Source organism: Balaenoptera musculus, chromosome 3 (genome assembly GCF_009873245.2).
Source record: "Balaenoptera musculus isolate JJ_BM4_2016_0621 chromosome 3, mBalMus1.pri.v3, whole genome shotgun sequence".
Lineage (NCBI taxonomy): Eukaryota > Metazoa > Chordata > Mammalia > Artiodactyla > Balaenopteridae > Balaenoptera > Balaenoptera musculus.
In genome coordinates this window covers 27,731,217-27,755,293 of record NC_045787.1, presented here as the reverse complement: position 1 = coordinate 27,755,293, position 24,077 = coordinate 27,731,217, and the positions used below count along the sequence as shown (strand labels likewise).

The following is a 24,077-nucleotide window of genomic DNA, read 5'->3' as shown; positions in this document are numbered from 1 at the left end:
ATATGATTTTTGGCTAGGAAATACATGCAATTCAGTATACATCTAGTAAAAGATTAATGCTGAAATGCACACACTGCTATATATAAAATAGATAACCAACAACAAAGACCTACTCTATATATAGCACAGGCAACTATACTTATATCCTGTAATAACCTATAATGGAAAAGAATCTAAGATAGATAGATAGATAGATAGATAGATAGATAGATAGATAGATAGATAGATAGATAGATAGATAGATTTAACTGAATCACATTTCTGTACACCTGAAACTAACACAACATTGTAAATCAACCAACTATATTTCAATAAAAATTGGAAAAAAAAATGATTACTGCTGGTCACAAGAATGGATATCTCAAGTTAATGATTTTTTTGCTCTTCTATGTGTGGGAAGATGCAAGAATCTGGGTTCATTAAAATTCTCCCCGATCTGTGCATCCAACTATCCAAGGGGCTGTTTTTCCAAAGCCGAGTGCCTCTTCCCATTTTTCATCCTCAGTTCCTCTTAGGGTGCACTGCAGTGGCTGACACCTTCATCTTTGTAGAGTTGGGTAGTGAGCAAACTCTTTGTTCTTCTTTGTTTACACATGAGTGTGTCTAATGACAATGGATGGGGGTATGGAATCCTCTGACTGGGAGGGAGCAAAGAGTTGGGGACTATAATCCAATCTGCTCACACCCCCATTGCCTCCACTGAAATTCTAATTGCAACATTTCCCATGGAAAGGATGCCACTCTACTTTAGCTATTAGTTCTTCCACTGTGGAAAGTTCTTGGGTAGGAGAGAGTTAGGAGGGAGATGCAGTCAGCAATGGGAGAATGGAGGAAATTTAACAAACATTTATACAGTCTTCATTGTAGACTGGGCACTATTTTAAGCCCATTACCAATACCAGCTCTTTGAATCTTCATCATAGTTCTGTGAGGTTGATCCGTGCATTATTCCCATTTTACAGATGAGGAAACTAAGGCACAGAGAAGTTAAGTAAGTTACCTGTGATCACACATCTAGTAAATGACAGAACAGGATTCCAGCTCAGATAATTTGGCTCCAAAATCTCTCTTCTTAAATACTCTGAAGGGAAGAGAAATGGGAGGATTCCAGCACCATGGATTAGCTAGTTGCTGATATGCTACAATTTTAGGGGAGCAAGGAAACCAATTTCCTCTGGAAGGGGCAGACATTGTTTCAGTAAGACATGACATGTTTTCCAGAACATAGACAAAACTGAACATTCTGAGATCACTGGGATCTAGGCCACTGCCCTAGGCACTGTCTTGCATAGTCTCTGCTCTAATGGAGCTTACAGATTAGTGGAGGGAAACACACCATCAACAAACAAATGAGGAAAAATATCACGGGTCAGTTGATGGTATGAGCTGTGGAGAACAGTAAAGTGGGGTGGGGGGTGAAGAATGTGGAGCAGTGCTGGAGATGGGGTTTGAAGACAGTGGTCAACGAAGATCTTGCTGATAAGGTGACATTTAAGCAATGGCCTGAAGAAGGTGAAGGAGATGAATATTAATATTTGATAAATGAATGAATGAATACTCAACCATATTTAATTATCTGGTGAAACAGAAAAAAAAAAAAAAAAAAGTTACCTTATTACTCAGACCTGGCCAGGCCCGCCCTCCCCTGGCATAATTCAAGCTGATCTTCTGATTGAGTCCCGATCCTCTTCCTCTGTCACGTGGCTGCTGCCACTGCCAATTTCACCAATGAATTTCCTCCAAGGTGGAAGAGGACACACCCATGATCTCTTTAAATGGCCGAGGGATTTTTCCGGGAATGTGCAGGAGTCACATGGTAGCAATTGTTCACCTGCTCTGGGCTGCAGGGTGGGAGGAAGGGGCTGATTTGGGCTGTTATTATTAGTCTGTGTGCCCGCACATGCATGTTAGACGAGGCTGAGCGTATTTTGACAGGGAGGTGAGCCAGATGTGAAAACAGACACAGCTAATAGATTTACTGAGCAAAATGAGTAAATGAGAAGGTGTGAAACCTTTGGAAGTGTGCAGAAATTAAACTTGGTTGATATCAAGAAGGCAGAGGGGGACTTCCGGGGACTTCCCTGGTGGCACAGTGGTTAAGAATCCGCCTGCCAACGCAGGGGACACGGGTTCGAGCCCTGGTCCGGGAAGATCCCACATGCTGTGGAGCCACGAAGCCCACGAGCCACAACTACTGAGCCTGAGCTCTAGAGCCTGTAAGCCACAACTACTGAAGCCCGTGCGCCTAGAGCCCGTGCTCCGCAACAAGAGAAGCCACCGCAATGAGAAGCCCACGCACCGCAGCAAAGAGGAGACCCCGCTCACCGCAACTAGAGAAAGCCCGCGCGCAGCAACAAAGACCCAACGCGGCCAAAAATAAAATAAATAAATAAATAAATTTATGAAAAAAAGAAGAATGCAGAGGGGTGCTTTACTGCTCTCTAGGAATGAGAGGGATCAGGGCCAGGAGGAGCCAGGACCTTGAAACCTATCCTTCCTCCCAAGAAGAGCAGGAGCGTGGGCAGTGAGAGGGACAGTGCGAGACGGGAGGGGTCAGGCGACAAGCTGGGCTGCAAGGAGGCGGTATCCGGGAATCCTGCCAGGCATTCAGAAAGACGGTCCAGCCACACACCACGGATGCTGGGGCCAACAGCATATGGGGGTGCAGGCCGGCCCTAGGCGTCAGCCACTGATCTGGGCACCGGGCAGAGATCCAGGGCCTGAAGGGCCTGTTATGGAAGAAGTGGGGTCTTAACAGTTGACCCCGCAGGATTCCAGCACCAGGAACAGAACAGGACCCGATGCAAGCCTTCCCTGGGCTTCTCTCACTGCATGGACATTCTGCCCAGAGCCTGCAGGTGGAGCTCAAGTGGCCCCAGCTATCTATGGAAAGCTGTGGCAGGCAGGTCAGGGCACGCTCCCGGCTGGGTGAATAGACACAGAGTGAAAATGTTCTGTCACAGAAGCGCCAGGCTACTGTGAGAGGCGCACTTACGAGGGTCAAGGTGAGCCGAGTTTTTAGCTTACGGTTACGGGGGCTTCGTTTGTTTGATTTTGGTGTTGTGTACCATATCTGGAAAGCTAACGTGTTAAGCAACTGGAGGTCCCGCTAACCTCCAATGCAGTTGTCAACAGGAAGGAGCAAAATAATAACCTTGCAGCCTCAGCAAGCAGAGGCAGCAATGGGGGAGTCTGACCAGGACCCCGAGGAAGGCCGGGTTAAGTCAGCACAGAGAGGGAGGCAGATGAGAGGAAAGGGAGGAGGGAAGGGATCCTGGCTTCACGAGGTCTCCCCCAGTCAGAAAGGGCTCCCTGCAAACCTGCATTAAGCTGGCCTGAAAGTTTCAACTACCCCCAAGTCCTCCTCTTACATGGGGCGACGCCGAGCCCAGAGAGGTGGAGTGAGGGGTATGCTGGTCAAAGTTTAACAACTGGTCTTCCGGGAGAAAAAAAAAGAAGAAAGAAACATTCTGATTTGTAGCATTTGCCAATTCCCACCATATAAGTACTCCCACTAGGGCTGATTTCAAGCTACCAACAGGAAGCCAGCTGGCTTACAACATTCCTTGAAAATGTAACAGTTGCTTCCTGGTGTAGACCTACACCCCGGGGAGAGTGCCCTTGACCTCGTAGCCCTCCTCACAAGGAACCCTCAGCTCAGGTCAGTCCTTTTAGGAAAATGCCCTTTCCAGGCCCAGAGGATGGAGGAGGATCCAATCCTACCTCCTAACCAGTAGCTGCCTTGCCTAGTCCTTTATGCTATAACTAGGGCTTCAAAAGAATCACCTAAGTGCTTGTTAAAAACGCCCCTTCCAGTACCAGCTTGCAATCAGTAGATAAATAAGCCCTGGAGATCTCATGCAGAGCATAGTGATTATAGACAACAATGTAAACTTCAAAGTTTCTAAGCGACTAGCTCTTAATTGTTCCCATCACAGAAATAATTGTTATGTGACTTGATAGAGGTTTTAGCGAATGCTGCACAATTATATTCCAATAACATTTTTTAATTTAAAAAATGCCCCTTCCTAGGTCCCGCCCTCCAAAAATTTTGACCCGTTGTATCTGGGATGGGCAGTGGTGCCCAGAACAGACTCTAGAAGCAGTACCCCAGGAACATCCACTGCTATTGAAGGACCATACATAGATCCCCGCAGCACCCTGTATCAGAGCCGACTTTGGGAAGGGAGAGTGTGCTGAGAGAGCCCTTTATCAGAAAGAGGGATGCCTTAGACGGCTCAGAACCCGTGGTCCCAAGGTCCTCTGACCTGTCCACCAAGCCATGGCCGGGCTGGGTTCTGTGCGTTGGAGCTTCTTGAAGGTAGGGGCCACTACTCCTTTGTAGCCATCAGAAGTGCGAAAGCATGGTGGTTAACAACCCAGATCATGGAGTGCAGCTGCAGAGTTCCTCTCCCTCCGTACACTGCTCACTAGCTGTGTGACCCCGGACAACTCATGGAGCCTCTCTGGGCTCCAGTGTCCTCATCTGTAAAATGGACATATTCATAGAACTTACATCTCAGTGCCTGGCATGTAGTGTGTCCTACACGAGGGTTTGCTGATTTTATCACCACGCAGTTCCGAGCACACTGGACGCTTTTAAGATAAGCTTGTTGGTTTAAACCACTTACCCCCTTGGGCTTCCATTTCCTCATCATGGGAGCCGTGACATAGTAGTAGGAACAATAATAGCTTTCCTGCCTCTGCACAGGATTATTGTAAGAATAAAATATGACCGTGATGTGAAAGTGCTTTAAACACTACAGATCTCCGTGTAAATGTTTTGTCATTTTGTCTTTGATGTTGTTGTTAATTTGAGGCAGGACTCCCAGTCTAAAAACTGGATTCCCATTTCTGCTGTGCTGTCTGAGCTGTGTGATGGTGGGCAAAGCCAGTTACCTCTCTGAGCCTCGGTTTCCTCTCCCATCGAGGGAAGCCTCCTAGCAGAGGCATTATATGTGTTAGGCGGCATCAGTGGTTCCCAGCCCTGACTTTACATTGAAATCATCTGGAGGGCTTTGTTAAAATGTCCATGTGCCAGTGGACCCAATTCTGAATCAATCAGAACCTCTGGGAAGACATACGAGTTGGTCCTTTTAAGAAGTTCCCTACATGGTTCTAATGTGAATCCTGGACTGAAAACCACTGGAGTCTGGAACAGCTTTGTAAACTGCAAAACCTAATGTACAATTTGTGGATTATTATTTTTTTTTTTTTTTAATTTTTATTTATTTATTTATTTATTTATTATTTTTGGCTGTGTTGGGTCTTCGTTTCTGTGTGAGGGCTTCCTCTAGTTGCGGCAAGTGGGGGCCATTCCTCATCGCGGCACGCGGGCTTCTCACTGTCGCGGCCTCTCTTGTTGCGGAGCACAGGCTCCAGAAGCGCAGGCTCAGTAGTTGTGGCTCACGGGTCTAGTTGCTCCGCGGCATGTGGGATCTTCCCAGACCAGGGCTCGAACCCGTGTACCCTGCATTGACAGGCAGATTCTCAACCACTGCGCCACCAGGGAAGCCCGGATTATTTTTTAATTGTTGTTAATTGATGGTCTTATGAGGAACTAGTTCCTCTGAAAATCAGGCCAAAGGGCATTTTCCACCATCTGTCTGAAGTGTGCACTGACTGAGGAAAATTGAAACTCACCCAATTCCTATTCTTGCCTTCAAGCCCAGGAGGGTGAGTGAAAATAAGCCTCTCTGAGAGCAAAAACGCTGCTGGCATGTTGCGCCAGTGAGAGGAGTTGGTGTAATTGGATTTGGAAACAATGCCTCCAGCCGTGGGGAAGCATTCAGGGTTCTGTTTTATTAAAGTGACTCCTGTGCAAAGGCGCATACGTCACCGTGAGCGGTTTACCCCGATCAGGTTAGGGGCCAGGAGATCTTTCTGTGTAAGTCCCCAGGTGCAGTACCAACCCTGATTTGGCTCCAGTTTGGACAAATCTGATCTCTGCTAATTGTCTGCCTCTTACATCGCACAGCTGTGGTCATGCACAGCATATTTCCTCTGCTTGGATGCATTTTCACAGACAGAGAGTCTTCAAGAAGTTCGAGAAGTTCTGGGATTCACAAGAGAGGAGGGAAGGGCTGTCTGGAATCAGAGGTGGACATTTTCTAACTGTCTCTCTACTATTTCTAGTAACATCCACACAGCCATGATGTTCTGACTAAACTGCTGGGTTCAACTGGGATGGTCGTTTTATATAGAAGTGATTCCCTTATGGAAAGTGCCAGATGTTTCCCATCAAAGGATATCTCAGGACAGGGAATGAGAAGGCAACCTGTTTGAGAAGCAATAAAATGTAAACTTGATCATTGCAGTGATAAAAAAAAAAGAAAAGAAAAGAAAAATAATAATGGATGACATATGAGAAAACGTCCTGCTGTGAAATTTCACAAACAAATGTGTAACTATGATTTCTGGGCTGTGGACAGATAAATACTTCAGTGCTGTGAGCACATGTTTGCATGCAACCCAGGAAGAGCTAGGACCTTCATCTCCCCACCCTCAGGCCAGGGTTCTCCTAGCACTGTATCCGCAACATTCAATGCCTGCATTCAGGAGTGGCTGCCATGTTATCTTGAAAACCTCTTCAGATTCCCCTGTCAAAGACAGAATGCTAAGCTGGCATCAAGTCCAGAGTTTGATAATATTAGCACAGGACCAGTTCTTCTGCATGCAGATTTGCATCCCCTATCTTAGATTCTTGTTCTGCTTTTTCAACTTTAAGGTTTCAGTGATTCACTTATTCTCTCTACAGTCATTGACCCTTGACTTTGGGCAGAGCTTGTAAAACGGCCTTAATCTTGAGCCTGGTGTGAAATAGCTAATCCCTCCTGCTGCTCTCCCCACCCTTAGCAGATTATGTCCTCTGCTTTCCAAACTAAATATTAGCATTCTATATTGGAAAGATTTGCCAGATTCCTGGAAATCAAAAGGTGCCTGTGGGGTTCTCGCCCTGTTTTTTTAGCCTCAGGCCATCTAACAGGCAGAGCAGCAGGTAAGGAGACCCAGCGGGCAGAGGACACCAACCCAGCAGACCCCAAAGGAAGCAGCTAACACAATTCCCAACATTTCAAACAATGGGTGAATGTATTTCAAATTTGTTTGCAAGAAATGAGATTGTTTGCATTTTTAGGACCACACAGGCGTTTGGAACTTAGTTTGCGTTTATAGTCAGGAGGTATGGCAGGTGGTGTCCTAACCATTTATGGTAGAGAACTGAAAGTTGGGGAGGAGCGCAAAGTGGGTATGAGCTGCGCAGGGCTCCCCTGCCATCGGAGTCTTGATCAATCTTAGCAAAATCCAAAGTTTACCGAAAACTGGAACCCTCAAATGTCCATCAAGAGAAGAATGAGGAAATAAAATTATGGTCTTTCATTCAATGTAATATGAATGAAGATGAATGAGGTGAAGTGAAAATGAATTTTGTACGAGTCCATGTAACAACAAGCTTCAATCATACAACAACGTGAAATGAAAGAAGCCAGGCACACACACTCAAAAAATGCATATTGTATGATTCTATTTCTATAAAGTCCCAAAGTAAGCAAAACTAATCTGCAGTGTTAAAAGTCAGAAGAGTGGTTCCTCTTGGGAAGGGGTGGGTAGAGATTGGGGGGAGGCACCAGGGAGATTCCTGGGATGCTATTAGTGTTCTATTTCTTGACCTGATGGTAACATAGACATATTCACTTTGCGATAATTCATTGAGCAGAATACTTATGATTTGTGCATTTCACATGTGTGACATTCTTTAAAGAAATTCAAATCTTGGATGGGGCCCTGCTTATCCATGGGAATTGGGCTTGCAAGAGCTAGCTAGGTCCTCAGAATCCCTGCCCAGCATGCTAGGTTCATTTCTAGAGTCAGGGAAACTGAGTCAAAATCTGAGTAGAGCATTGGGGCAACAGTAGCATATGAGGCAAAACAAGATGAGAATTGCATTCACTTCAAGACCACCTGACACCAGGTCTTGGGAGCAAGTTCCACAAAATGGTAGCGCTGAGATTTCTGGCGTTTGGGATTGGCTCAGGGCCTGGGTGAGCCAGCATATGCAGATAGAGTCTACCAAGGGGTAAAGGGTGAAAGCTCAGGTCTGTTTTGTTTTTTTTTTAACATCTTTATTGGAGTATAATTGCTTTACAATGGTGTGTTAGTTTCTGCTGTATAACAAAGTGAATCAGCTATACGTATACATATATCTCTATATCTCCTCCTTGTTTCTCTCTCCCACCCTCCCTATCCCACCCCTCTAGGTGGTCACAAAGCACCGAGCTGATCTCCCTGTGCTATGCGGCTGCTTCCCACTAGCTATCCACTTCACATTTGGTGGTGTACACATGTCCATGCCACTCTCTCGCTTCGTCCCAGCTTACCCTTCCCCCTCCCCGTGTCCTCAAGTCCATTCTCTACGTCTGCGTCTCCACTCCTGTCCTGCCCCTGCTTTCTCAACTCTTGGTCCGTGTAGATGAGACTTGGCTTAATGGAAAAGAGTGATGAAGGGAAGCGTTTGGACAGAGAGAATCTGAACAGGATGAGCATTAATGCAGAGCAAGATGAGGAAGAAGAGGGTTTGTGGGGTCATGCCAGAGTGGGACACAGCACCGGGAGAAGGCATATTTGAATAAGATTACGGAGGAGCATAAAGATGGGAGAGTCTCTGAGCATTCAGAAGCGAGGAAGCCGAGGCAGTTTGTCGTGGGCGAGGCGTGGAGGCTGCTGACTCGCTACAGACCTGCTTTGCAGTTTTACTTTTTGCATTTTTAAACCACAGTCACACTAGGGGAGCTACTGAGGAGTGAAACCAAGATAACTGTCCTCTGGTGGGAGTATAGGGCTAACATTTTCCTAGTTGGACTCCAAATATTTGGAGCCATTTACCACTGTAACCATCACTAAAAGCAGTCTGTGGACACTCTGGATGTTCCAGCCCCAGTTAGAGTGAATAATCTTGACCAAGATCCTGCTGCAATGGGGGAGTTGACTCAGAGAGACAAAAAAGCAAAAATTTTTTTTAAGTTATTTACACTTTTTTTATTGAAGTATAGTTGGTTTACAATGTTGTGTTAGTTTCTGGTGTACAGCAAAGTGATTCAGACTTCAGATCTGAATATAATATCTGAACCAAATATTCAAATATTCTTTTTTGGATTATTTTCCATTATAGGTTATTACAAGGTATTGAATATAGTTCCCTGTGCTATACAGTAGGATCTTGTTGTTTATGTACAGTGGTGTGTATCTGTTAATCCCAACCTCCTAATTTATCCCTCCCCCCCGACTTTCCCCTTTGGTAACCATAAGTTTGTTTTCAATGTCTGTGAGCCTGTTTCTATTTTGTAAATAAGTTAGTTTGTATCAATTTTTTTAGATTCCACATGTAAGTTATATCATATTATTTTTGTGTTTGTCTGACTTATTTTACTTAGTATGGTAATCTCTAGGTAATCCACATTGCTGCAAATGGCATTATTTCACTCTTTTTTATGGCTGAGTAATATTCCATTGTATATATACACATCTTCTTTATCCATTCATCTGTTGATGGACACTTAGATTGCTTCTATGTCTTGGCTATTGTCAATAGTGCTGCTGTGAACATTGGGGTGCATGTATCTTTTCGAATTAGAATTTTTGTCCTTTCCGGATATATGCCCAAGGGTGAGATTGCTGGATCATACTGTAACTCTATTTTTAGTTTGAGACAAAAACCAAATTTATCCCCAGCCTCGTGTCCACCAGCCATAAAAATGATCAGTGGACAGCGGGAGGTATGCCCAGTGTGGGGAGAGACCACAACAGATGATCAGGTTAACAGTCGGCATAGCAAAGTGGGCAGTTGGGGTTATCTTTCTCTCTGAAGGTTTACTTACCCCACTGTGTTTACCCTGCTGGAGAGTCAGTTGCAGGATGAGTTGGGAATCATTATTTATTGAAACACAGTAATGAGACCACTATGAGTGTGTCCAATTCCCTGACATGGGGGTTTCAAGGCGTCAGAAACTACCCGTGGCTAGTCAACCGATTCCAGGATATCTTAGGAAATCCCAGAGGAGCTTATTTCTTTTTAGTTTATAAAATGCTTCCTGAAAGCACTTTTATTGGAAAACTTTATTTAGGAGAGTTTCTTTGAGCCTGGACCAACATACCAGGAAGCATAAGTGATGACAGTATCTGCTCCTTCCTGCTCCACGCTGCTCCCCATCCAAAGTGTTTCATTTTCAAAACACGTGGAGCCCTGATTTGGAAGAGCTGTCTAGTTAGCACGTGACCTCGCCCAAAAGGTGTGATTTATAGCAGTTGATCTCAAGTATTTTAATGCAAAAAGGGAAGGGAAGTTTCAATAAAAGGATATTATAGAACTTCTTCAGCCAGTAAGTCGAATTCCCATCCCCAAGCCAGGCTGAGATCAGATCTTTAGGACAAAAAACTCTTTCAGGTCTAGATGGGTCCAGTGAAGCTGGATTAGGGAGAACAACAGTGTCTGAGATCCTCAGGCACAAGTATGGCGGTTGAGCTCGCTGAGTCCTGGCTCTCTTGACACCACACCCGCTCCAGGCTGGGGTGCTGTTCACCTTGACTCAGTCACCGTGGTCTCCACCGTCTCCCCCATAGAATGGGGAATAATTGCACGTTCATCACACACTGTCCACAAATGAGGAGGATTCATCAGACGCTCTCAGATTTGCCAGATTCCTCTCTCCCAATGGCACGTGACTGACAACTTACTACACCTTTCTACACTTTCATTTCCTCTTCTGTTAAAAGGGATGGTAATAGAGAAAGAGAAACATCGGCTGATATCACTTACATATGGAATCTTTAAAAATGATACAAATGAACTTATTTACAAAAAGGAAACAGACTCACAGACTTAGAAAACAAACTTATGGTTACCAAAGGGGAAAGGTTGGAGGGGAGGGGTTAATTAGGAGGCTGGGATAAACATATACACACTACTATGTATAAAATTGATAATCAACAAGAACCTACTGTATAGCACAGGGAACTCTGTCCAATATTCTGTAATAACCTATATGGGAAAAGAATCTGAAAAAGAATGGATATATGTATATGTGTAACTGAACCACTTTGCTGTACACCTGAAACAACATTGTAAATGAACCTACTCCCATATAAAATAAAAATTAAATTTAAAAAAGGGGGGACTGTAATAGCCCATGCTACGCACAGGGGTATTGTGAGGGCTCAGTGCAATTTGGATGATTAAGACACTCAGTGCAGGGACTTCCCTGGTGGTCCAGTGGTTAAGACTCTGCCCTTCCAATGCAGGGGGTGCGGGTTCGATCCCTGGTAGGGAACTAAGATCCCACATGCTGCGCAGCGCAGCCGGAAAAAAAATTTTTAAAAGACACTCAGCACAGTGCCTGGCCCATGATAAGTGTTCCATACATAGGAGGAATGACTTGAAACCCATTATGAGCCTTTAGCATCTTGATTTAATTAGATGACCCTCAGGGGTTAGATAGAGCAGGTGGCTTAGAACGTGTAACCTGGGAGGATATTCAAAAAGAATCCTGAAAAAGCAACTAGAAGGTCCCCAAAGAACAGGATACTGGCTACTTCACAGGAGTTGTTACTGAACCAGGAGCCCCAGTTATGAGAGAGTCCCTTGATGGCGCCTGTGTACACCGAACCTCTATTGTCACTAAGATTTCTATTTCCGAGTACATCTCAGAGGGAGTAGTACATCTCAGGTGGAGAAGGCTTCAAGAAGTTGTCTGTTGGGGCTTCCCTGGTGGCGCGGTGGTTGAGAATCTGCCTGCCAATGCAGGGGACACGGGTTCGAGCCCTGGTCTGGGAAGATCCCACATGCCGCGGAGCAACTAGGCCCGTGAGCCACAATTGCTGAGCCTGCGTGTCTGGAGCCTGTGCTCCGCAGCAAGAGAGGCCGCGATAGTGAGAGGCCCGCGCACCGCGATGAAGAGTGGCCCCCACTCGCCGCAACTAGAGAAAGCCCTCGCGCAGAAGCGAAGACCCAACACAGCCATAAATAAATTAATTAATTAAATTTTTTAAAAAAATGGTCCACATCAAAAAAATCTTTTAAAAAAAAAAAATAACACACTGTTGTAAAGCAATTATACTTCAATAAAGATGTTTTAAAAAAAAACAAAAAAACAAAAAAGAAGTTGTCTGTTAGGTGGTGTGCGGCTGGCAGATGGTGATCCGCCCTCTGACCAGGAGGAATGGACAAAAGCTGGTCTTTTCAGGGCTCATCAAACAGCACTCAGTCATTTCCAATGTCCCTAGATGGGCAGCCTTGCCCCTGGGTGCCCTTCCCCTGATTTAGAAAACCCCATAAATTTTAAAGGGAAAATGTAAGCCATGGGTTTCCAAGAATTTACACTTACTTCATCAAATCTCTTGTTTTCCGAGAGTTGTGTGGAGTCCAAAAAGACTAATGAACCTTTTCCAAATGTCTTTAAAAATCCTTTTTTCTTAGAAGGACATTTAGAGGCTTTAAAAGTTGTTCCAAGGGTAAAAATAATAATATAATAATAAATTTCTCAAAACTCTCAACCCCTGCAGGTTCAAAATTTGCTTAATTCTTCAAACCCAAGGGACTTGAATTATTACTGGGATTTGTCATTTCTTGTTTATGGGGCTTTTCCAAAGGGGAGAAAGAAACCATGTGGAGGTTCACTAGAGTTCACTGCATCGTTCACAGCCATGCCCATAGCCCAGAAGGCTTCCAGAATCTTCTCAACCTGAACCTTCAGGGGAAGCCCCCCTTACTTGGTGGCATCCTTGAGGCCAGGTTGGAGTTAAACTGAATGCACTGACTTTTTCAGCCTGGCTTAATTTTGGCTGGAGGATCAAAGCCCTCCCAGAACAATTCTTTTGTAGGGAATACAATCTATGTCACGTAAAACAGGTGATGTATTTTTAGGTGACTGTGGGGTGCAAAGAGAACAATTTTTCCTTGGGGTGTGTGCAAAGAGCCAGCTGCGGCTGGGCTGCCCTTGAACGTTGTCATCTGATGACCTCTGGTGGTGGCATTTTTCCCAGCATGTGCGCAGCGATGCTTCTGAGCCAAGCCATCCTTGTTACATTTTCCTACATTCCTTTCCTCCTGTTTTGTTATTCATGTTCAGCAAGGAGCAAGAATCAGTTGCAAACACCCAGAGTAAAGTGGTGCATGTGCCTAACCAGACTGTCGTTTCAAAAAAGTTGCCTGTGCCTTCTCTTTCAGTGAACCTCTGATACATTTCCTGTGGAAAGAGAAGGGAGCCAACATGAAGGAAAATGCGGCCTCCACGGTGGTTTTCATTTTGCTACTCTTTCTCAACACCAACCTTCTGAATGGTAAGTAAGAGACTGTCCTGTTCTCTTTCATTCCCTGGGGTGTTTATATGAGAGGAGGGGAGAATCCATCACAGTCCTCTTGCAATGCAGTTACGAGAAATGAAAATGTCCATGTCATTTGCTGCTATTAAATTATTTACAATATTTTGGGGATTAAAACGAATGCAAAAATTAAGGCAAAAGAATGAATGCAATTAATGCAAAATCCTGTCACTATGCTCTGACTTCCATCCTCATTCTGGGAGTGCAGGGAAAGAGCTGTACCAACAACAGACCAGAGTTTCAGTTCAGGTTCTGTCCCTTACTAGCTGTGCAACCTTGAGCCAATTACCTAACCTCTCTGGATTCATACATTTTCAAAGTGAGAATAGTGATGTTTCTTCCACCTCAGATGAAAAGGTGTGTGAGAAAAATCTTTGAAAACCTGTAAAGAGTTATAAGGGGATTGCTGTTACATGGTGGGAAACGGGTATGGAACCAACTCTGTTATGGGGAAATGAAATTTACAACTAGACTAGAGCGTGTGAGCCTGTGTGTGTACATTTCAGTGTGTCTACCCCTGCGCATTTCTGGGTGTATATACTTTTGTATACCTGTGTATATCTTAACTTCCCTATATGTGCCTGATTGCAAATGCTTCTCTGTGTATACCTGTCTGTGTACACATTTGTGGGTGTATATTTCTGTGTATGTTCCTGTGTGTGTACTGGTGTATACTTCTACAAGTATGCACCTCTGTATATTATTCCTCTGTGGTATGTGGGTGTACTCCTGATATGGGCTCTATTTGAGCATGTGTGTGTGTGTGTGTGTGTGTGTTTGTGTGTGTACCTTTGTGTGGTACCTCTGTGGTTGTTCCTGTGTTTGTGTGCATTTTACAAGGATAGTGAGACAGTTCATTCATTGTAACCATCTCCTCTAAAGTGGGTGAAAGAAACATTTAACTAATTATAATTTCACAACTTTACCCTCCTCTCTTGAGTTTCCTAAAGGTACTATTAATAACCAGTGAAATGTGAGAGAGAGAAGCTTTCAGAGAAAAAGGAACGCAGAGATCAGTATAATCCATAAGGAAATTTTAAGTATTCAAATAATCAACAGTGTCCTTAATTGGCTTCTAAATATGCTCATTATTGAGCCATAAGTTTTGTGCTTTTTGAAAAGTAAACTTTCCTTTCTACCTCACATACTCCCCCCTAGCCACAACAACAAACAAACAAAAAATCGCTTCACCCTGTGAAATTACCCTGAAGAAATGTTCCCCAGAGGACGAGCCACGTTACAAACATCGGCAGAGCTGACCCCAGGCTGTCTGGCGTGGACCGTTTTCGGGGGGCTGGGAGGCGGCTGGGCTCCGGCTGACAGCCTGGTGACCTCGGCCCCAGCCCGTGCGCCACATCGTCCCATTCCATCCAGCTCTTCTTTCCAGAGGTTTTGCCTAGTGCCCTGTCTTCCCACCTGTGTTCTCCTCCAAACTTGCTCTTTCTGACCTGCTAGCAGTTCTACCCGGGAGCCAGCGTGAGGGGTGAAGGGCTAGTGTGGCAGAAAACAGAGAAGCCCCAGAGGCTGAGGGACCACCACCTGGAAGCTCTTCTCTCTGCTCCTGATTTCCTGAACTAATCACCACCTGGGGTTACGTGGCTCGGTGTGGATGGGCCCCCCCAGCCCAGCAGCATCAGGGCAAACTCAGGGCCACTGTTTCCCTCTCTGGACCTGACAGATCAGGAACGGAAGAGGGAGCCAGCTCACCTAGAACTTTGGGGATTAGGGAACTCCGAAGCGTCCTCCACTTGACATTGGGTTTTCCACATCAGCTCTTTCAGCCCTGCTAGCTTCCAGCTGGGACTAAGTACAGCTCCTAGATAATGACGGTAGCTAGTAACCTCAAGAGCACTTGCCCACCTCTAGGAGCTCCCACGCCTCCTACCCCAACAAGAGCCAAGAATTACAAGGGAACCCTTTGTCACCTCGCCACATAAAGACCCAGAGAGAGAGGGGGAAATATAAGGGAAAAGGGACCAAAAACCCAAATGAGGAAATGGAGGCAGGGAGGATGGGGAGCCAGACTGTGAGGATGAATCAGAGGTCAAAGCTGAATGGAATCAAGGGAGAGTGAAGGGGAAAAGGAAGGGACAGAGAAGATGGGGAGGAAGCAGCTCAAGGGGGAGCCTCGGTGATACAGTGAAAGAACAAGAGAAGAGAGCTGGGTTCGCTATGTGGGAATGGCAGAAAGACGGTGGTTAGTGAGCCAGAGGGGAGAGGTCCGGAGAGCACTGGATCAGCAAATGACCACAGGATGCTCGTGCCCGGGGGAGAATTCTTTTTACGGGGCTGTGGGTGTGTATCCACTCCATAGACTCCCTGGGATTATAGAAGGGCCACGTCCTCCTTCTCGGTCCATATGTATCCCTAGCACTCGATGCTCACCGTTGTTGAAACTACATCAAATGGTGTAGTATCTCCACCTCACAGTATGCCCGCGCGCACACACACACACATCCCACCGCAAAGCTCTCTCTCTCTGAGTCCTGCCAACTTCAGGGCAGCCCACAGAGGAGTGTTGCTGGATGTTGACACCTCGGCACTTCTGAGCCCTCCACCCCTAGCCCTACTCCCCCCGAGGCCTCATCACTGGCCCGGCCCCATCAATCTGCTTCTGTCACCAGCAGAATGGTCAAAGAGTTGAACGGACCTTAATATTGACGCCAGTGGCTTCTGGCTTTTTCTAGGACAGTCACCTCCTGGGAAACCTGAGATCTTTAAATGTCGTTCTCCCGAAAAGGAAACATTCACCTGCTGGTGGAAGCCTGGGGCAGATGGAAGATTACCTACCAATTACACGCTGACTTACCGCAAGGAAGGGTAAACGTTCGCTTCTCTCCTAGCAGAGCGCACCTGGGTGTCCTCACTCTCCAGCCACAGGAACACTGACTCTGGGTTAATTGCCACGCTTCCCTGAATGGACGCTGATAAGGCTCCTGCTACTAGGGGAGGGAATCAAACATACGCGTCCACATCTTCCTCTTAACGTCCCTGCCGAGCTCCCTCACGTGCATAAGCTCGGCCACCACCGCGGCAACACAATCCAGCAATGCTCCCATTGCCTGTCGTAAGTTTAGGTTGTAGCCCAAGGTCACGTATAAGTGTTTCCTAAGTGCTAGTTAACTTTAGATGCTTATCTATCAACCTTGTGCCATTTATCATTTTTTGTAACCATTACTTTTGTAACCTAAGAGTATTATCATGTCATCTTTGACAACCGTGGTACATTAGCTTTTCGAACTTGTTTCTCGTGCAAGAAAATAACAAGCCCTACAAGAAAAGGAAGGTGAGGTGTTTCCCTCAGGAAACCCATGGACCCACGATCTCCCAGAAGGCACATTGGAAGGTAAAATTGCAGTGCAGAGTAAACACGGTGATCTCTGGGCAAGGAGTTAGTCACAGTTACAGTGAGACCCTCCTGGAAATCCAGGGACGGCTGTATCCTTCCCCAGTGAAGAAAACATTTACTAGTAGAAACAGCTGGCTCACTTCCCAGTGACAGCACTTAGTGGTACACAAAGCTGTCATCCCTTCTGGGACCCAAAGGGGTGTCAGGCAAACAGATCTCAGGAACTCCAAGTGGCAAGCCAAGTGGAATAAGCCTGCACACCTCCGTGGTGAGTCTTGCACGGAGGTCCCCAGGTCTAAATGTGAGCAGCCTAAGGGGCCTCGTGGGCCTGAAATATCTCCTTTCAGAGTCACTTTTCTCTGTGGCTGACTTAGCGTAATTGGAAATATACTGCAGTTTGTATTCCCTTTAATCTTTTTTTAATGAAATGTAATTCAAAACATATGTGCAATAAAAGCTGCCTTGTGCATTCCCCACCACCCTGTGTGTATGTGCAGGGGAAAGTCCCAGTGTCCTGAGATGACCCAATGGTGGTTCCCTGAGGAAAGCGGTGCACTGGCCACAGAAAACTCAAGTGTTTATTGGCAGGGGGCATATATCACAAAGCCCACAACAACCTGTAGACAGGAAGGGTTGGTGAGAAACAGAGTCACTGGGGCTCTGACGTGACCCTGCCACCTCTTCTCCAGCACTCTCTCCCCTTGGTCACCCCCAGCTGACATGGGCAGGGCAGAAAAACTTGGGGAGCCCTTCTTCAGCTCTGGTTCTTGCATCTGGAATGCCTGTTCCCCAAAATCCAGTGGTATTGATCTATTAAGAAAAAACAAGACTCTTTTTACCACTTTCTTACTGACTCCTAATATATTACTCGTTGCAGAGAGACATTCACCCATGAATGTCCAGACTACAAAACCGGTGGCCCCAACTCCTGCTACTTTAACAAGAAGCACACCTCCATATGGACGATATACATCATCACAGTAAATGCCACGAACCAGATGGGAAGCAGTTCCTCGGATCCACGTTACGTGGACGTGACTTACATAGGTAAGGGGAAGGGTGATTGGTGAGGAATTTGTTACTCCAATATGAATCTACCAATAGTCAAACTCAGTTTGAGTCTTCTTGGCTTATGGATAGATTCCCATAAAGAAAGATGAGAAAATTCACACCATCCTTGCCAACTGAGTGTTTTAAACCAGTTTTTTGGATTTAATTAATTTTTATTGAAGTATAGTTGATTTACAATGTTGTGTTAGTTTCTGCTGTACAGCAAAGTGAATCAGTTATACATATACATATATCCACTCTTTTTTAGATTCTTTTCCCCTATAGGTCATTACAGAGTATTGAGTAGAGCTTCCTGTGCTATACAGTAGGTCCTTATTAGTTACCTATTTTATATATAGTAGTGTGTATATGTCAATCCCAATCTCCCAATCTATCCCTCCCCTTCCTTCCCCCTTGGTAACCATAAGTTTGTTGTCTACCTCTGTGACTCTATTTCTGTTTTGTAAATAAGTTCATTTGTACCCTTTTTTTAGATTCCATAATAAGTGATATCATATAATACTTGTCTTTCTCTGTCTGACTTACTTCACTCAGTATGATAATCACTAGGTCCATCCATATCGTGGTAAATGGCATTATTTCATTCTTTTCTATGGCTGAGTAAGCCAATTTTTATTTATGACGGTAAGACAGTAAAATCCTTATGCCTTCCTTTGACCCTTCTTCCCATCCCCTTGCACCCAACAGGAATGTTCTATTTAGCTTCCCTTATCAATCCTTCTCTCCAGCCCTCCCCCTGCAACCGATGTCCCCTTCTCCCTTGGCAAGCTGGGATTTCTTTTCTGAGATTTCTCTCCCTGAAAGACAGAGCTGCTTCATGGAGTAGCACCTCTTAGAAGAGTCTCATCTGCTTCTCCATCCACAGGAATTGCTCCAAACTGCTTTGCCCCAAATTCAATTCTCAATATACCTATGTTTCTTAGCAACTGGAGCTATTCTTTTCAAAATAAAGAATTTGGGAAGTAAATAGCGCTGCTTGAACAGAAGGCTGAAGGCCAGGATCACAACCACGACGTTTGGAGAAGTCATTAGCAAAGTGAAGCCAAATCGACCTGAGAGCTGCTTCTTGCTTTGCGTGATCAACATTGAGCTGCAGGGCAATGAGACATAACTGCAGTGATCTGTATGGTTTAGCAGGGACGACAAAGGGAATCTTAGGACAAGAGATGGCTTAGGACAAGAGATGGCTTGGCCTTAGCTAACCTAAGGAGTAGCTAATTAGGCTCAAGGTCACCCAAGTCTTCCTGACTTACCTAACACCAACCAACAAGGAAAATCAGGCTAGGACTCTCAAGTATTGGGCTGTATATCATCCCACTGGTGTGTTATCAGTGACTGATCCTTAAAAACTAGAAAAGCTTCCAACATCAACTGGAACCCATTTGAATTCTGTCTCTCCCCAGCAAATTATTGCAATGAGCATGGGGATGGAAACAGAATTTGATCTTAGCTTAAGAAAATCAAAAAGTAACCCCACTGACAAGTAGGAATAAAATAAATTCCATTCATATAAATTTACTTGAGATATGAAGTCTTTAAAATGCTAAACACCCAATAATTCCATTTTCATAGTTTCTTTCTTAAATTTCCTTGCCCTCAAATATTCTGCCCTCAAGTGTTAAAATATTTAATATTTAAGGTCAAAACAGTGAAAGCAAGAGAAGTTCTGAAATGTACAACTGCTATAATGAAGATTATTCACAAAAACAAAAATGGGATCACTAAAGAAAAGTAGTATGTTTAAAAAGTGAAATTAATGAATGGATCAAATTCATGCTGACTCTGGAAAATAAATTCTCTGGTGAAAGAATGTGTTGGGCCATACTTTTCAAAATAATGAAAGAAGTGTTCATGGAATTCTCATATAACCCTGCAGCACACATTGTTGGTGACAGGCCACAGAAGTTCATTTACAACGCAGTTTTAACCACAGTAAAGTCTACCAGCTTGAATCTCATCCAGCGATAACCTGCAGTACAGGATATTGGCACATAATCTCTCAGAAATAGATTTCGTTGTTGTCACTGAGAAATATTTAGCTATGCTGAAGACACTTGAAACGTGATTCTCAACTGGGTGCTCTTTGCCTCCCATAGGGTACTTGGCAATGGCAGGAAATATTTTTGGTGTTTGCAACACAGGGAGAGAGGGCCTCTAATGGGGAGAGGCCAGAGATGCTGCTAACGTCCTACAATGCTCAGGAAGGCCCCTACCACAAAGAATTATCTGGTCCAAAATACACATAATGCTGAGGTTGAGAAACTTTGCTTTCAGGGATTCATCTTGAACATTTTACTTGCACCTTTGTACAAAGATGTTTTGATCAGCATTTCTCAGTCTTGTGTTCAAATTAAAACTTATATTAAATAACTGATGTTTATTTAGTAAGTCCATATAAAACAATGTTTCTTAGGTATTTACTTAGTAACATACAAGCATTAGGATTAGTGGCAAATTTTCTAAAGCTGTTTTTTTAGGCAACTGTAGGGTATAATGCCAAGTCCACTAGAGTTACACTCACTCTTCTCTCACCTGGAATGGAGACTGATTTGAGGAGGTAAGAAATGAATGGAGAAAATGTGATTGGCCAGCAGGACTGAGACGAGGGTAAGGCAAGCCAGCGCCCTAGGGCCCTCACTCTTTTTTTTTATTTATTTTATTCAAGTATAGTTACTTTACAATGTTGTGTTAATTTCTGCTGCACAGCAAAATGATTCAGTTATACATATATATATATGTACTTTTTTATATTCTTTTCCATTATGGTTTATCACAGTACACTGAGTATAGTTCCCTGTGCTATACAGTAGGACCTTGTTGTTTACCCATTCAATATATGAGTTTGCATCTCCTAATCCCAAACTCCCACTCCATCCCTCCGCCACCCCCTTCCTCCTTGGCAACCACAAGTCTGTTCTCTATGTCTATGAGTCTGTTTTGTAGATAAGTTCATTTGTACCATATTTTAGATTCCACATACAAGTGACATCATATGGTATTTGTCTTTCTCTTTCTGACTTACTTCACTTAGTATGATAATCTCTAGGCCCATCCATGTTGCTACAAATGGCATTATTTCATTATTTTTTATGGCTGAGTAGTATTCCATTGTGTGTGTGTGCGTGTGTGTGTGTGTGTGTATCTCACATCTTCTTTATCCATTCTTCTGTTGATGGACACTTAGGTTGTTTCCATGTCTTGGCTATTGTGAGTAGTGCTGCTATGAACATAGAGGTGCATGTATCTTTTTGAATTATAGTTTTGTCTGGATATATGCCCAGGAGTGGGACTGCTGGACCATATGGCAACCCTATTTTTAGATTTTTGAGGAACCTCTGTTCAGTTTTCCATAGTGGCTGCACCAATTTACATTCCCACCAACTGTGTAAGAGAGCTCCCTTTTCTCCACACCCTCTCCAGCATTTGTTATTTGTAGATTTTTTAATGATGGCCATTCTGACTGGTGTGAGGTGATACCTCATTGTAGTTTTGATTTGCATTTCTCTAATAATTTGTGATGTTGAGCATTTTTTCACATGCCTGTTGGCCATCTGTATGTCTTCTTTGGAGAAATGTCTATTTAGGTCTTTTGCCCATTTTTCAATTGGTTTTTTTTTTTTGATATTGAATTGTATGAGCTGTTTGTATATTTTGGAAATTAAGCCCTTGTTGGTTGCAACATTTGCAAGTATTTTCTCCCATTCTGTACATTGTCTTTTCATTTTGTATATGGTTTCCTTTGCTGTGCAAAAGCTTGTAAGTTTGATTAGGTCCCATTTGTTTATTTTTGCTTTTATTTCTATTGCCTTGGTAGGCAGACCTAAGAAAACATTGGTACGATTTATGTCAGAGAATGTTTTGCCTATGTTCTCTTCTAAAAGTTTTATGGTGTCATGTCTTATATTTGTCTCTAACCCATTTTGAGTTTATTTTTGTACATGGTATGAGGGAGTGTTCTAACTTCATTGATTTATATGTGGCTGTCCAACTTTCCCAACACCACTTGCTGAAGAGATTGTCTTTTCTCCACTGTATATTCTTGCCTCCCTTGTTGAAGATTAATTGACCATAGGTGTGTGGGTTTATTTCTGGGCTCTCTATTCTGTTCCATTGATCCATATGTCTGTTTTTGTGCCAATACCACACTGTTTTGATTCCTGTAGCTTTGTAGTATTGTCTGAAGTCTGGGAGGGTTATGCCTCCTGCTTTGTTATTTTTCCTCAGGATTGCTTTGGCAATTCTGGGTCTTTTATGGTTCCATATAAATTTTAGGATTATTTGTTCTACTTCTGTGAAAAATGTCATGGGTAATTTGATAGGGGTCACATTAAATCTATAGATTGCTTTGGGAAGTATGGCCTAGGCACCTCACCCTTAAGGAGGCGTTCACAGACCTGTACTTAAAGGAACCTGACATCAAATACCAAGTGTCTCATAACCATGGAGAGAAAAAAGGTAGAGAGATCTACCTCTAAGTCATATAGTTCTGGATTCAGATACCCATATTTGACTAAATGTGGAGTTTCTTTCATATCTACAGTTGAACCAGACCCTCCTGTGAACCTGACTTTGGAATTAAAACAGCCAGAAGACAGCAAACCATATCTGTGGATAAAATGGTTTCCACCCACCCTGGTTGATGTAAGATCTGGTTGGCTCACACTCCAGTATGAAATTCGATTAAAACCTGAGAAAGCAGCTGAGTGGGAGGTGAGTCAACCGGAAGCTTTTGGAGGGAACCCTGTCCTTTGGCAAAGATGAAGTACTCCAACTGAGAATAGGTCATGCCCCCTAATTATTGGGCCACCATGTTGCCTTCCTGATGCTGACGTTACCCACCCATGTGTGGAAGGGCCTTCTCCCCTCCCCTGGGATGGATGCGGGCTCATCTTTACAGCTCTCCCAGGACTAGCTCCTTGCAACTGAACAGCCACTTCTGCCGGGTTTTCAACCCACCTCCCTCAGGATATCTTAGATCTAACATCTGTGAGAGTACTTAAATGGCACTAAGTGGGAGGAAAAAATGTCAGTGTAACCAGTCCATGGCTAATGGCATTTTTATTCACTTTAAAATACTTCATTGTAAACAAATAGTACAATACATTATAAGCATTATGATAATTTACTCTTAAATAGTTTAGTATATGTCTCTTTTAAAAAGGGAATATTCCTAAATATAGCCAAAATAATAGGATCGCATGTAGAAAATTAATTGAAATTCCTTAATATCATCTTTTCGAATCCCTTAATATCATTTAATGGCCAGTCCATATTTTAATTCCCCCAATTGCTTCAAAAAATATTTTTAACAGCTGGTTTGTTCAAACCAGAATCCACTCCAGGATCACTCACTGTGGCTGGCTGATATATCCCTTCACTCTCAACGTGCTCAGGAGACTGGGCCACTTGTTACATAGAATGCCCCACCTTCTGCATTTGTCTGATTAGTTCTTTGTGAGGTCATTTAGCCAGTTTCTCTGTCCCCATATTTCCTGTAACCAGACATTAGGTCTAAAGACTTGATTAGATTCTAGGTGAACAATTTCTGGCAAGAAAACTTCAGAGGCGATATATATGCTTCATATTCCATCATATCAGGAAACAAAGATCATCTTCTCAACCTACCATAAATGATGTTAAAAGTGCCCTCTGGATCGGGGAGATCACATCTTGATCCCTTGATTGTAAACTCATGTTTAATTTGTGCACAATTGCTTCAGTGTTCATGAATTCCCAGTTCTCTTCCACCTAGTGGCTTTACATCAGTGAACGATCCTTGAATCAATTATTTTATTAGAGTTTAGAAAAGAACAATTTTCCAATGTTATTAACTAGTCACCTTCCATAATGTAGAATTTAGAAAGCAAGGTGTAGGGAGCAGAACATTTGTCTTTCTGAAGTAGAGTTCCAAATGGAGAGATAGAAAGCCTATTGATTTTTGTGTGAGCAGTATTTAACAGGAGGAAGGGATGGGCTGAGAGGGTGGAATGGTGTGAACAGGGTATTTACTAAGTGTGATCATTTGGCCTCACTCCTCCAATAGTTTATTGCCTAAAGAAAAAGTCTCTTTCTTCATAACACAAGTCAGAGTGACTTCTGTTTTCCTTGGCCTCCCTTAGACTCATTTCGCTGGGCAGCAGACTCAGTTTAAGATCCTCAGCTTATATCCAGGACAGAAATACCTTGTCCAGGTTCACTGCAAGCCAGACCATGGATTCTGGAGTGAGTGGAGCCCAGAGAGCTCCATCCAGATACCTAATGGTGAGTGTCTTTGCTCCCTTTTGCT

General features: G+C 43.9%; 1 protein-coding gene across 2 annotated transcripts in view; it reads left to right on the top strand.

Moving 5' to 3' along the window:
* The window catches only part of PRLR (prolactin receptor), a 119,428-nt gene that overhangs the window by 84,781 nt on the left and 10,570 nt on the right, over positions 1–24,077 (top strand). Inside the window, exons 3-7 of one of the 2 annotated variants that reach the window (XM_036845975.1) lie at positions 13,217–13,329; positions 16,059–16,191; positions 17,598–17,767; positions 22,332–22,501; positions 23,911–24,052. In XM_036845975.1, the coding sequence (XP_036701870.1) occupies positions 13,260–13,329; positions 16,059–16,191; positions 17,598–17,767; positions 22,332–22,501; positions 23,911–24,052 (685 nt within the window). In that variant the 5' untranslated portion in view covers positions 13,217–13,259. Of the gene's footprint in view, positions 1–13,216; positions 13,330–16,058; positions 16,192–17,597; positions 17,768–22,331; positions 22,502–23,910; positions 24,053–24,077 lie in introns of those variants that run through there. The other variant, XM_036845976.1, reaches the window with a different exon arrangement.